Source organism: Leuciscus leuciscus (assembly GCF_965113295.1).
Source record: "Leuciscus leuciscus genome assembly, chromosome: 15".
NCBI lineage: Eukaryota > Metazoa > Chordata > Actinopteri > Cypriniformes > Leuciscidae > Leuciscus > Leuciscus leuciscus.
In genome coordinates, this window is record NC_138739.1 from 6891030 (window position 1) to 6904620 (window position 13591).

At 35.1% G+C, this 13591-nt stretch overlaps 1 protein-coding gene and 1 long non-coding RNA gene across 3 annotated transcripts in view; one reads left to right on the plus strand and one right to left on the minus strand.

The window, feature by feature from the left end:
- Positions 1-13591, minus strand: part of LOC309474951 (uncharacterized protein) — a gene marked incomplete at both ends in the record, with an annotated part of 355810 nt that overhangs the window by 283487 nt on the left and 58732 nt on the right. Inside the window, one exon of the mRNA XM_082137569.1 lies at positions 8826-9040. Coding sequence (XP_081993695.1) covers positions 8826-9040 — 215 coding nt within the window. The remainder of the gene's footprint in view (positions 1-8825; positions 9041-13591) is intronic.
- LOC309476397 lies at positions 613-5122 on the plus strand. Of its 2 annotated transcripts, none has more exons than XR_014198103.1 (5): positions 613-1214; positions 1373-1427; positions 1551-1708; positions 3580-3730; positions 3972-5122. It is a non-coding gene; the product is annotated as an uncharacterized lncRNA (long non-coding RNA). The 2 variants fall into 2 exon arrangements; XR_014198104.1 differs by having other exon boundaries at positions 1385-1427.

Here is a 13591-nt window from a genome sequence, read left to right on the forward strand (position 1 = left end):
TACACTAAAAATAACAGCAATTTGAATCTATACTCCTGCCCTGAGAGCTCGTAATACACTAAAAATAACAGCAATTTGAATCTATCGAGTAACGTTACTCCTGCCCTGAGAGCAGCGCGATCGCGGGAGATGTATCATTTTGACCGTTGAAATATCGCGGAAAATTTGAACGAGTTCTGTTCTCGCATATCAATTTAACAGACAGCGAGGTAGCATTGGAAAAGCATGTTTTACACCAGTTACCCCATAAGCAGCTTTGTTTTGGTCGACTGATGAAACAGTCAAATCAAAATGCATACAATACGATATTTAGACGATGATTAGTTCTGTGCATTTTTAAATGTTCGCTTATTATCTTAGTAAACATTAGAGGATGTTGAATTGTAACACAATATAGTTGTAAATTCACTTACCTTGCAATAAATGCGTTCTCCCACGAACATGTCTTTTATTCCGACTATTCTTCAAGAAATCCCTCCGCAGCGCATCTCAAATTCAAACGTCTAAACCCCGCCCTTGCTTCAGTTTCATTGGTTGAAGCTGTAAACCAATAATTTTCCTTTCTGCCCTCAGAACATGTTTGAGTAAGTAAAACTCCCATCTGCCTCCATAACCGTCTGTGCCGCGCGTGATATTGGAAATGCTTTGGGCGGGAAGTGCTCGGGGAGCGGGATAAAATGCTCGAATTTGATTTCCTGCAGTAAAATATTGAGTAAGTTATGCTTTTAAAGTAATGTTTGTCTGTTCTTTTATTTGTCTTTGAAAACGTTAGCTCTGATTTATTCATCGATAAATTTTTTCGCCCAGAAATAAGATGATGAAAGTCATTGGGTGCGTCTCAATCAGCTCCCTAGTTAAGCAATCAGGGCACTGATTAGGGAGTCAGCCCATTGACTGATTCCCTGATCAGTGCCCTGACTACTGAACTAGGGAACTGATTGAGACGCACCCATTGTGCTTAACGCTAGCTTCATTTGCCTATAGCTCGCGGTGCTAGCTTCATCCAGGAAAAAATGTCAGGGTTTTCTTTAGTAGAAAATTATGATTTCTTTTTGTAGAAATAGTAGTATTTTCACAACAAATTAATTACTTGACCTGTAGCAAACCATTTTCTACCACTTAAATACTAACTTACAAAAATTTTCTCCCCTTAGAACCGAAAGCTTTTTTAATATTTGACGACTGAGGAGGACACTTTGCTGTAACGTTACATGGTAAGTAAATTCTATTAATTTAAGTAATTTATTCTATAATAGATAATATTAATTACTAATGTTGGATATGTTTGAGTAAATTCCATCTAATGTTATTGACTTGCATTTTATCCTCATTAAGAATTTTCCAACTAAAATTTGCATTAACTCACCCTTAGTTGACTTGTCAGGGATTTCAGGGCGAGGTGGCCTGCGCTTTTCAGACATTACGAGGTATTGAAAAAATAAGTTAAAGTTCTAGTTTTACTGGCTAAATGCATTATTTGAGTTGATATAATACAATTTTGCATGTGCAGTTTGATTGTTGTTGACAGTTTTTTTTCTTTCTGATTTCAGATCAATGCAGAGTTCCATAGGCTTATGGCTGTTCCACTGGAAGACACGTTCTTTGCACAGTTAGATGTATACATGAGTCAACTAATCGGAGTAATCCGTTCCAAAGGAGGAGCAACCCGTGAGAAGACTGCTGCATTTTTTTTCACATTTTGGATCAGGTACGTCTGTGTGTTTTACATTAATATCAACTACACAATCTTATTTTAGTCACAGTATGTTTAACAGTAACATTTAATTGTTAAATACTTGTTTTATAGCATAGAAATTTGAAATTGTCATCACCACCCAATCAAAATGGACAATTTAAAAGTGATAGTTCACTCATAAAATAAACAAATGCTGTTAATTTACCATCCAAGATGTAGGTGACTTTTTTTTCTTCAGTAGAACAGTAAAGAAGTTTTTTTTTTTTTTTCTGAAACTGTGGTCCGTTGTGATTTATTTAATGCAAGTCAAAAAGAGTAAAAAAAATTGTAAAACATACAGGCAAAACAAAATTAATACCTGTGGGTCCTGACAATTCATTGAGGTTTTATGAAGCGAAACGATCGGTCTATGCAAGAATTATTTTTTTACTCTCAAAGTGACTGTAGCCATTGACTTGCATTATATGAATCACAGAGGACTACGGTTTCAGCTAAAAAACTGCTATACTGAAGAAAAAGTCACCGCCTGTAAATTAACAGCAAATTAGAATTTTTGGGTGAACTACTGTGTCCCTTTAATCAAGAATGATTAAATATATTAGGGTGTAAAGCTAATAAATGATTTGTTGATGCATGTTTTATTTTCAGACTAAATTATAAATGGAACTAATGACTGATTCAGATGCATTTCTTAAAGGATTACTACACTTTAGAATTAATTTCTTGATAATTTACTCACCCCCATGTCAACGAATTTGTCTTTCGTCTTTGTTACTTCAGTTAAAAAGAAATTCTGTTTTTTTAGGAAAACATTCCAGGATTTTTCTCCATATGGTGGACTTCACCGGGGCTCAACAGGTTGAAGGTCCAAATTGCAGTTTCAGTGCAGCTTCAAAGGGCTCTACACAATCCCAGTCGAGGAATAAGGGTCTTATCTAGTGAAACGATCTGTCTTTAAAAAAAAGAAAGAAATGTATATACTTTTTAACCACAAAGGCTCGTCTTGCACTAGCTCTGCGATGCACATTTATGCAATCACTTTGGAAAGGTCATTCGTGACACGTAGGTGGAAGTATCGACCCAGCGGTAGGGCGAAAAATAAAATGTTCTCCTCCAGCTTCAAAATCGCCTGACATCGTTGTTTTACCTTTTTTGTGAAAGGGCGTTTGCGCTTTTGCTTTGTAAACACTGGATCGGTACTTCCGCATGACCTTTCCAGTGTGATAACGTATTGCTTGAAGTCGTAGATGCGCATCGCAGAGCTAGTGCAAGACGGGCCTTTGTGGTTAAAAAGTTTATATATATATATATATATAATTTTTTTTTAAATGTGTAGAAAATGACCGATTGTTTCGCTAGATAGGACCCTTATTCCTCGACTGGGATCGTGTCGAGCCCTTTGAAGCTGCACTGAAACTGCAATTTGGACCTTCAACCTGTTGGTAACCGTTGAAGTCACTATATGGAGAAAAATCCTGGAACGTTTTCCTCAAAAAACGTAATTTCTTTTCGACTGAAGAAAGAAAGACATGAATATCTTGGATGACATGAGGGTGAGTAAATTATCAGGAAATTTTAGTTCTGAAGTGAACTACTCCTTTACAGGGTTAGTTCACCCAAAAATGAAATTTCTTTAATTTATTTACTCACCCTCATGTCTTTTCAAACCCGTAAGACCTTTGTTCATCTTTAGAACAAAAATTTAAATATCGGAATCTGAACCACACATAGGCAGCAACATCATTGCACTTTTCAAGGCCCAGAAAGAGTGGTTCAACCTTAATGTTATGAAGTGACGAGAATACTTTTTGTGCGCAAAAACAAAACAAAAATAATGACTTTGTTCTTTTCTCTCCTGTCGATCTCCTATGCTGTTCATGTAGTAAACTCAGCGCAGAGCTTCCGGATTCCACACCAGAATGCTGGCTCAGTATTGGCAGACGCTGTACACGTGAGCAGCACGACGCACATGTATGATGCTGACGCAGGAGCTGGCCATAGTTGTTATTTGAACCACACAGTTACTTTCAAAAGGTGATTTCTTCTATTTTGAATGGTAACATAGACATCAGCGTTTGAATCTGAATAATGAACTTTTGTATAGTTATGTGATTTATATATAAATATATAATATACATACACACAGACACAGACACACACACACACGCTTTGGCCAGTCAGAAAGTACAAAGTTTTTCAGAAAGTACAAATTTGTGTTTTGTAGTTATGAAAAAAAAAAAAAAAAAAACTTTTTTTTTTATGTACACTACTTTAGGAGAACCAGCAAGATGATTGCGAGGGTGAGCTGGAGCAGCTCACCATGGCGGTGTATGTTATTCGGAAGGAGGGGGGAGAACATCACGAACCACCGGCTGACATAGGTGTCGTCATCAAGGGTGTTAAAGTTCTGAATGAGCTGCCTTCGTTCACATCAGCTTGTGCCTTACTTCTCGGGATGATATACATCAATCTGACTTATCCAAAACCACTTCGCTGTACATTCGAGGTATTCCAGAAAGTTCTCTTGCAGCTCGATCAGCACAAGATGTCACCAAAATTTCTAAGTCTTTTCAGGAGACTACAGTGAACTTGCAGTAATGTTTGAATGTGCATATGTGTTTGAAAGAATGTCTCTGTTTTAGTTGGATGTTTCATGTGTTCTTATGTTTGGAAGACTATCCATTTGTTCAGTCATATGTCTAGTTGTTCGAATCTGTAGTTGATTGGTTCCCTTTACATTGGTGAAAGGGTAATTACCTATAACTCTAAGCTGTTAAAAACATTTTCCATGATCTGTGATTGTTTTTTAGTTTTTTTTTATAAAAACATGGCTCAGTTTAGGGCATTACATGTAAGCTGTTTTAAAGCACTTCTAAATACACTTATATGGTTTTATTTTAAGAATATATTAAAGGGATAGTTCACCCAAAAATGGTTCAAGTTGTTCCAAACCTGTATGAGTTTCTTTCTTCTGCTGAACACAAAAGAAGATGTTGAAAAATGTTGGTAACCAGACAGTTGACCGTACCCATTGACTTCCAGCAGAAAAAAAAAAAAAAGACTGAAAGTCAATGGGTACAGTCAACTGTCTGGTTACCAACATTTTTCAACATCTTCTTTTGTGTTCAGCAGAAGAAAGAAACTCATACAGGTTTGGAACAACTTGAACCATTTTTGGTTCAAACTCAAATTGTTTTTAGGTGGCTCATTTAAGGGCATAACCACTTTTTATATTTCTTTTTATAAATATATGCAGTGCAAAGACAACTTTGCAAAAAGACTGTTATGGATGTAAAGTGTGTCAGTAAATGAAATTTCATTGGCACACCAAATATGAACAGTTTGTAATGATTTCTCAAAGTTTGTAATATGGAAAACACTGTTAGCGTATAAATGAATTAATGGTAATAAATATCTCTAAAGCAATTTGAGTCTTGTGTGATTGACCAAGTGAAATTAAGTTGAGAAAATATAATTTAAGTTGAGGAAACATAATTTTTTTAGGTGTTACCAATTGAAGTATTTTTTTTAAGTTGATCCAACTGTAGTAAAAATTAATACATTTAAGTTGGAATGCAGTGAAATTAAGTTAGACTAATGTAAATAATAGGATTGAATGAACTCAAATAATATAAGTGTGATTAACCTAGTGAAATGAAGTTGATCAAATGTGATAATTTAAGTTGAGAGAACTTAATTTCTTTAGGTGTTACCAATTGAAGTAATTTTTTTAAGTTGATCCAACTGTTCACTTTTTACAGTGTATATATATATATAATTTTTATTATGATTTTGCATATCTTTCTTATTTGTCATGGAATAACTCAGGAAGGAAATAAGGTAGGAGGAAAATTCTTTTTTAGTGAAGTCCCCCTACATGTTAGCTGCATCTGGATAAAAAAATAATAATTTTTGGATAAAGGAATCAAAAGTTACAGCATTTGGAAAAGAGACAGCCTTTTTGTACAGTCTTTGACACCCCCTCATGGGCAATTGTTTCTCCATGAAGAATATCTTGTCATAAAAGCAATAGATTATGTTCATTTTGGGCTCATTTTAATTGTAATAATATGCTGTAAAAAATGAAGTGCCATTTTCAATTATCTGAGAATGTTTCATGAGCTGTATGATGTTTTTGACACATTGCAGTACATTATTTTATAGATTATGAAAAAAAAGAAATTCTATTTATCAGCAAATAACTCACCAATACATTCACTGTAAAGTTCAGACTCTAAGCTTTCAAATTACATCAACTTTGTGTTAAGGCAAGATTTTTGAAAAATATGGTAATGAATATTTTCGCAGCTAGGTGGCGCCTGCTGGCGGTACACTCGGTTTTAGAGGGATTACTCAGCACTCGTTAGGAGTTAATAAATGTAATTAGATGCATTAAAAAGCTGAGATCCGAAGCTTTAAAATGATATATAATTTGTGTTGTTCCATTCAGTGGTTGCTTAGTAATTAATTAGTTTCTTTCCGAATGGGAATAAATCAAATAAATAAATAAAAAAGCTATAGGCCGCCTATAGGCGGTTATAGGACATGACACATATTTATACATTTTGAAGCCACTAGATGGCGCTCTTCTCACTTGATTTTTTTTTTTTTTAGGCCTGCACTCTATTTTGATGTGAAATGTTGCATTTATTGAAAAATAAAATAAATAAAATAAAAATATATATATTAATTCTAATGGAAAAAATAGCTCATAAAAATTATATAATTAATGCAAAGTATCATAAATTCTAAATAATAATCAGAAAACATTATAGAACAAAAATATATTTGATTGGTTATCCTGGGAAAAAGTAAAGTAAAATTTTAAGGCTTCGTCCGTTTTCGGGCGGGAGGAAGCTAAGTGTAACCCATTTACGAAGAAGCCCAGAGGGTTAATAATGTAAAGCTTTATATGTTCCACACTTCTGAAATCTTTAAACTATATAAGGAGGACTATCCAGGAGTCACTCGACTTAATAAATGTAATTAAATATGGAGAGACCCTTGAACCTCAGAGTGAGAAACTTTATTGATAAGGCAAGAAAATGCATACAGCAAATATACAGCAGTAGCAGTAAAGTGAGATGTGTGTCTCTTCATTCACTTTTTTTTTCTATCTGAGAGAAATATAAACAATAAAGACTGACAAATAAGATTAAAAAAAAAAAGAAGAAACTAAATAAGCTCAAATATGCAGTATTACTTATGACAAAAACAGAAAACACACTTGAAGAACCTTTAAAGTTCAGCGTTCTGCATTAGATTTAAATACTTCCTGAAAAATATGAAAATATCAAGGCATAAATATATCTGACATACATTCATATATGCATACATTTATATGTGCAAAATCAGTTTGTGAGAAATGACATCATCAATCATGTACCTGATGTGTGAATATGTGCTTGATCTCGTTCAGCTCTTCTGGATCTGATCTCATAAACCACAATAATGACAGTAGCCACGCCCACCAGAGCAGAGAGGACCAATCGGATCACAGCTTCAGTAGGACCACAACAGTGGACAGAGTCTGAGGAATAAACACATCAAACTGAGATCAGATCAGTCAATAAACACTAATATCAGCGCTGACATCAACTAATATTTCTGAATACACAGAAACATGATCAAATCTAATCAACAATCTTATATTCGGTTTAAAGTGAGTTTTTATACGGTCTGTCATCTCAAACTACAAAAGATTAAACAATTCAACATGTAAATAGTAGATAAGAATATTTGGAGGAGAAGAAAAATGACCTCTACTCACCATAGACAGAAACTCTGAATGCTTTTGATAAGAAACTTCCTGAAAACATCAGTAGTTTATAATCTCCAGCATGTTCAGTTGTGGTGTTTGTGATGGTCAGAGATCCAGTTTGATCGTCCAGCTTCAGTCTGTCTCTGAATCTCCCATCAAGAACATCATCATATACAGTGATTCTGTCGAACTCTTTATTGATTTCTGCTATTAAAGTGTTTTCATCTCCAAACCTCCACAGAATCACATCATCATCCTTCATTTCAGTAAGATCAGAGTTTAGAGAGACTGAATCTCCCTCCATCACTGACACTGACTTCACTTCATCTGTCAAACACACACAGAACAAACAGAAACAGGTTTTGCAAAGATTAATACTGTTAAATAGCTTTATGATGGTTTACTAAATTTGAATAGTTTAAAGTTTACATTAAAAATAAACAATATAAAAAAACAAAATTGTGTATGAATTAATAATAATTTAAAAAAGTCATTAAAAAACAAGTGTAACTTTTTTGAACTCACCAATGACAGAGAGCTTGAAACTCTTGATCTCCCTGTTGATCTGTAGATAATAAAATCCATCATGTTCAGTTGTGGTGTTTGTGATGGTCAGAGATCCAGTTTGATTGTCCAGCTTCAGTCTGTCTCTGAATCTCCCATCAAGAACATCATCATATACAGTGATTCTGTCGGCCGTTACATTGATTTCAGCTATTGCAGTGTCTCCAAACCTCCACTGAATCACATCATCATCCTTCATTTCAGTAAGATTAGAGTTTAGAGAGACTGAATCTCCCTCAATCACTGACTCCAGTCCTGAATCACCAAACACACACACACAGTTAAGTAAGGGATAATGTAGAGCGAGGCGGTTGTTATAGCGAATACAACCCCGACAGGCTGATCAGGACCCCGACGTGAAGCGGAGCTTGAATCAGTCTGAAGGGCTTGTATTCGCTATAACAACCGCCTCGCTCTACATTATCCCGCTTATTACATGGCTGCCCACCAAATAAATCAATAATTTGACAAAATATTGATTTAAAAAGGAGTTTATTGATTTAAAAACGATTGCATTGCTTCCGCTAAAGAAAATAGTCCATTCCGTCTCTACAGTTAGAATCCTGCGTCCATAGCAACGCTCTGTTTTTCATGGCAACGGTGTTATCAAGAAATAACACACCGCATTCTACATTAGAACTCAACCAAGCCATGTAATAATGATTTATAAAAGTAAATATTTTGAAATTTTAAATTGAAATGAATATCATTAGTAAAAACCAAAAGCAAAATGAATGTTGCATTATTAATTGTATCTTTGTGCTGAATAAAATATAAAACAAGTGAAACTGATATTTAACTCACCAGTGACAGAGAGCCTGACAATCTTGATCTCGCTGTTGATCTGTAGTTTATAATCTCCTTCATGTTCAGTTCTGATGTTTGTGATGGTCAGAGATCCAGTTTGTTTGTCCAGCTTCAGTCTGTCTCTGAATCTCCCATTAAGAACATCATCATATACAGTGATTCTGTCGGCCCGTTTATTGATTTCTGCTATTAAAGTGTTTTCATCTCCAAACCTCCACTGAATCACATCATCATCCTTCATTTCAGTAAGACCAGAGTTTAGAGAGACTGAATCTCTCTCCCACACTGACTCAACAAACACTCCTGAAGAAAAGAGTTTTTCACAGATTAAAGCTTTAAAATCACTTGTGTAAGAATCCTTCTTCTTCTTCTTCTTCTTGCTTTTTTACGGCGGATCGCAGACAGATATGTGCATTACCGCCACCTATCTAGGAAATGGACCATTGACACAACTATAACCTCTATTTACCCGCACAGAGGCTTCATAGAGTTTCATCCGGCGCTGCGTGTTCAGCTCCTCCGTCTACTCTCAGCCCCCATGACAGGTAGAAGAAGAAAAAAAAAATAAAATAAAAATAAAACCCCTAATTTAAATGCGCTTATTTAACCCAGTATTTCCCAAATATTCTACCATTAGATTTATTATACTCCTATCTGACTTTAATACATTTTGAATAGTGAACTTAACTCCTATATTATTTAATTCCTCCTTCAACTCTTTCCTTTCAACATTATATCTCCTACAGTGCATTACTACATGCTCAACTGTTTCACTAACTTCACATGCCTCACATAAACCTGTTGGACTCTTACCTATTAAATGCAATGTACTATTCAATCTTGTATGTCCCAATCTTAATCTTGTAATCATATTCTCCTCATACCTACACCTACCTGATACTCTTCCTTTACCCACTATTGGCTCTATTTGATGCATATGTCTACCTTTTATTTCATTATCCCAATATTGCTGCCATATTTTCAGAATATTTTTTTTAATAATTGACTTAATTTCTGATCTACTAAATAAAATCGGTATATCTACTATATCTCGTTCTATTGCCTTTTTTGCTAATGCATCAGCCTCCTCATTACCTCTCAGCCCAATATGTGCTGGAACCCACAAAAACTGTACTTCTAAACTAGCTTGTTTGATTGAATATAACTCTTGAATTATCTCTATTACCATATCCTGTCTTGTTTCTGACTTCATCTCCTTCAAACTTATTAGAGCTGAACTACAATCTGAACATACTACTGCCTTGGATATTTTAACTTCCCTAATCCACCTTATTGCCATAATTATTGCAAACATCTCTCCAGTATACACCGATAAACAATCTGATATCCTTTTATTCTTATACACTTTAACCTTTGGAATAATGAATGCAGAACCCACATGATCAGTTTTTGGATCTTTTGATGCATCTGTAAAAATGTGCATATACTCCCCATATCTTGACCCAATATACTCCCTTACATTATATACCTCTGTTTCATATGAACCTTCCTTTTGTCTTTTTTCTAATAAACTTAAATCTACTTCTGGTTGGGGCATAACCCATAATGGTACTGGAGATAAAGGAATTATTGGAGCATATCCAACCTCCTCCAATCTCATATCTCGAACTAATTTCCCCACACTCCATCCAAAACTATTACCCTCTTTCTTCTCATGTTCCCAGCTAGGACTCATGTGTAAGAATCCTGTGCTTTGTCATGTCTTTTATTGTGAAAATTGTCAGTTCATGTCCTGTTCATGGTCTTTGTAGTTTTGTTCTTGGTAATTAGACCCAGGTGTCCAGTGTTATCTAATTAGTCCTGTTATTTAACCATGGTGTTCTTTTCTTACCTGTACGGATTATTGTTTGAATGTTAGTCTGTTCTAATGTTCGTGTGAACGTGCCCTTCATGGTTCATTGCTATGGTGAAGCTCTACGCTCTATGTCATGTGTTCTACGCTCAAGCCATGAATTACTGTTTTGAGACATTAAACATACTTTTTATCATCATCTAGATCCTGACTTTGACTTAGTTCTTGGAGCACGTTACAACTTGATGTTGTTTTGAAGCTTCACTAAAATACTTTTAATCATGTAAATGTGAAGTGATTAATATTCTGCAGCAATTCAAAGACAAAAGATGATGAATGAAAAGAGAAACAGATTTATATATGGAACAATAACTAAAAAAGACACTTGCTTTGATGTTTAATGTCACACTAAAACTAATGCTGTTGAGTATCTGAGCTTCATATTTACATTATTTTATTTAATCAATCCATAATAACTGAGTTTAGAGATTCAAACTTGATCTGATAGAAGAGAAAAAGAAAAGAAAGTGTTAGTATTAACTTAAAGGTGCTCTAAGCGATGTCACGCGTTTTTTAGGCCAATACAGCAAACATCTCCTCACCATCCGCTAGCTGCCTGTCCCCTGAACACACTGTAAAAAAAAAACGCGGTCTCTGTAGACACCACAGGCTCCACAAACGGCAAGAAAAACAAACTTGGCTCACCTGCACCACGAAACATAAACTGTTACAGCCAATAACTGACAAGAAAACTTTGGCTTGTGGTTTGGGGGGTTAGGGCGCGGATGAGGAGGAGGGAGGGTCTAGCTATAGCCTCCGTTTTATTTGACAATACTTTAAACGTCAACAAGAAGTGACATCACCCAAGATCACTTAGAGCACCTTTAATGGAACAAAAGAGTAACAAGCACCACTTAAATGTCCAGCCGCAGAAGTCACACTTACCCTGTAACTACATGAACAAGAGTATATTTCTCCAGTATTTAAGCAAGAGTTGCAATAGTTTTAGTTCTTAGTTTTGTTAAAAGAAAGTACTATATAAATGCCCAGATATGGACCCTATATATTTTTAAAAGCCTATTTGTATTGGTATACTGTTATTACAATGGCGGCTCCCGACTGTAAACAACCCTAAATAAATAGTTTAAATATCTTCTTTTTTTTTTTTTTATAGAAAAAATATATCTTCGCTTCCCCCTCAATATACGTTTATGTTTAGTTTTCAGTAAAACATGCCAACTGTTACTTTTTTAACCTGGAATGTTCGCGGATTTGGTTCTCAGATAAAGAAGATCAAAGATTTGAATCTAAATAAATTACAGGCCGACATTTGACTTCTACAAGAAACACATCTATCAGAATCAGATCATAACAAAATTGAATCACCGAAGTACAACCACTAATTCTCGGCTCACTACAACACAAAACAAAGAGGTGTATGCATTTTAATAAGTAAAAGAATCTCATTTGTTCATAACACCACTGTTATAGACCCCAAAGGACGATTTATTATCATTAAGATTTCTATTAATAATAGCCCAATTACAATTGGCAACCTATATGGCCCAAACACAGATGACCCATCTTTTTTCCAGACTTTTTTCTCCTCCATTTCAAACCTTTCTAACTGTCATAATAGCAGGTGATTTCAACACAGTTCTAGACCCAACAATAGATAGATCTAAAAGTTCAGGAAATAAACCAAATCTTTCAAAAAATGTACAGTAAATTATATTCCTCAGAAAAAGACCCAAATCAGAAAGACATCAATTCATTTCTCAACAGTATTAATCTGCCTCAACCCAGTAAACTTCAAATAAATACCCTTGAATCTCCCATAACAGAACATGAACTTTTTAATGCCCTAAAACTCATGCCGAACAATAAAGCACCAGGTCCTGATGGATTTCCTGCAGAGTTCTACTGACAATTTTGGTCCATTTTATCACCACTCTTCATCCGAATGATAAATAAATCAAAACAAAAATCAAAACTACCGGATAACATGAACACTGCCACAATTTCACTCCTTCTCAAACCCAATAAAGACCCAAAGTTAACGTCAAGCTATCGTCCAATCTCCCTAATCAGTGTAGACATTAAAATCATCACCAAAGCACTAGATCTATAGTGCACAAAAGTCACACCATCTATAATCCATCCAGATCAAACCGGTTTCATTAAAGGTAGACTCGCTTCCACTAACACACGCAGACTTTTTAACTTAATGGATTACTCATCAACTCAAAAAAACAAAACCATCATAGCTACTCTAGATGCAGAAAAAGCATTTGATAGTCAACTGTAAATTCCTGTTTTCCACATTGGAGAGGTTTGGTTTTGGGGAGTCATTCATTAACTGGATCAAAATTCGGTATACTTCACCTTCAGCCACTGTCATCACAAATGGACTAACATCACGAAGCTTCACACTGCACCGGGGGACTAGACAAGGATGCCCACTCTCCCCTTCACTATTCACCATTTTCATCGAACCGTTAGCAGCAGCTATTCGTCAAAACAGCCGCATTAAAGGAATTCAAACACAAAATATACACCATAAAATTAGTCTTTACGCTGACGATATACTACTGTATTTGCAAGACCCCTCATCATCATTACAAGAAACTCAAACTCATTGATTCATTCTCAAATATTTCTGAATACTGGAGTAAGTCTGTTATCCTTCCATTATATTCCAACAGCTTGGATGTGACATCCCATACACTACCTATCCCTCTGTGCACCAATTACATCACATATTTAGGTATTAACATTTCCCCCAGGCTGTCAGAGCTGTTTGGACTCAACTATACTCCACTACTTAAAACAATAAATGATGATCTTCAACGCTGGATGAACTTACCACTATCAATTATGGGCAGAATATCAATAATTAAAATGACTATACTCCCTAAATTAAACTATTTATTTACAATGATACCTTCAC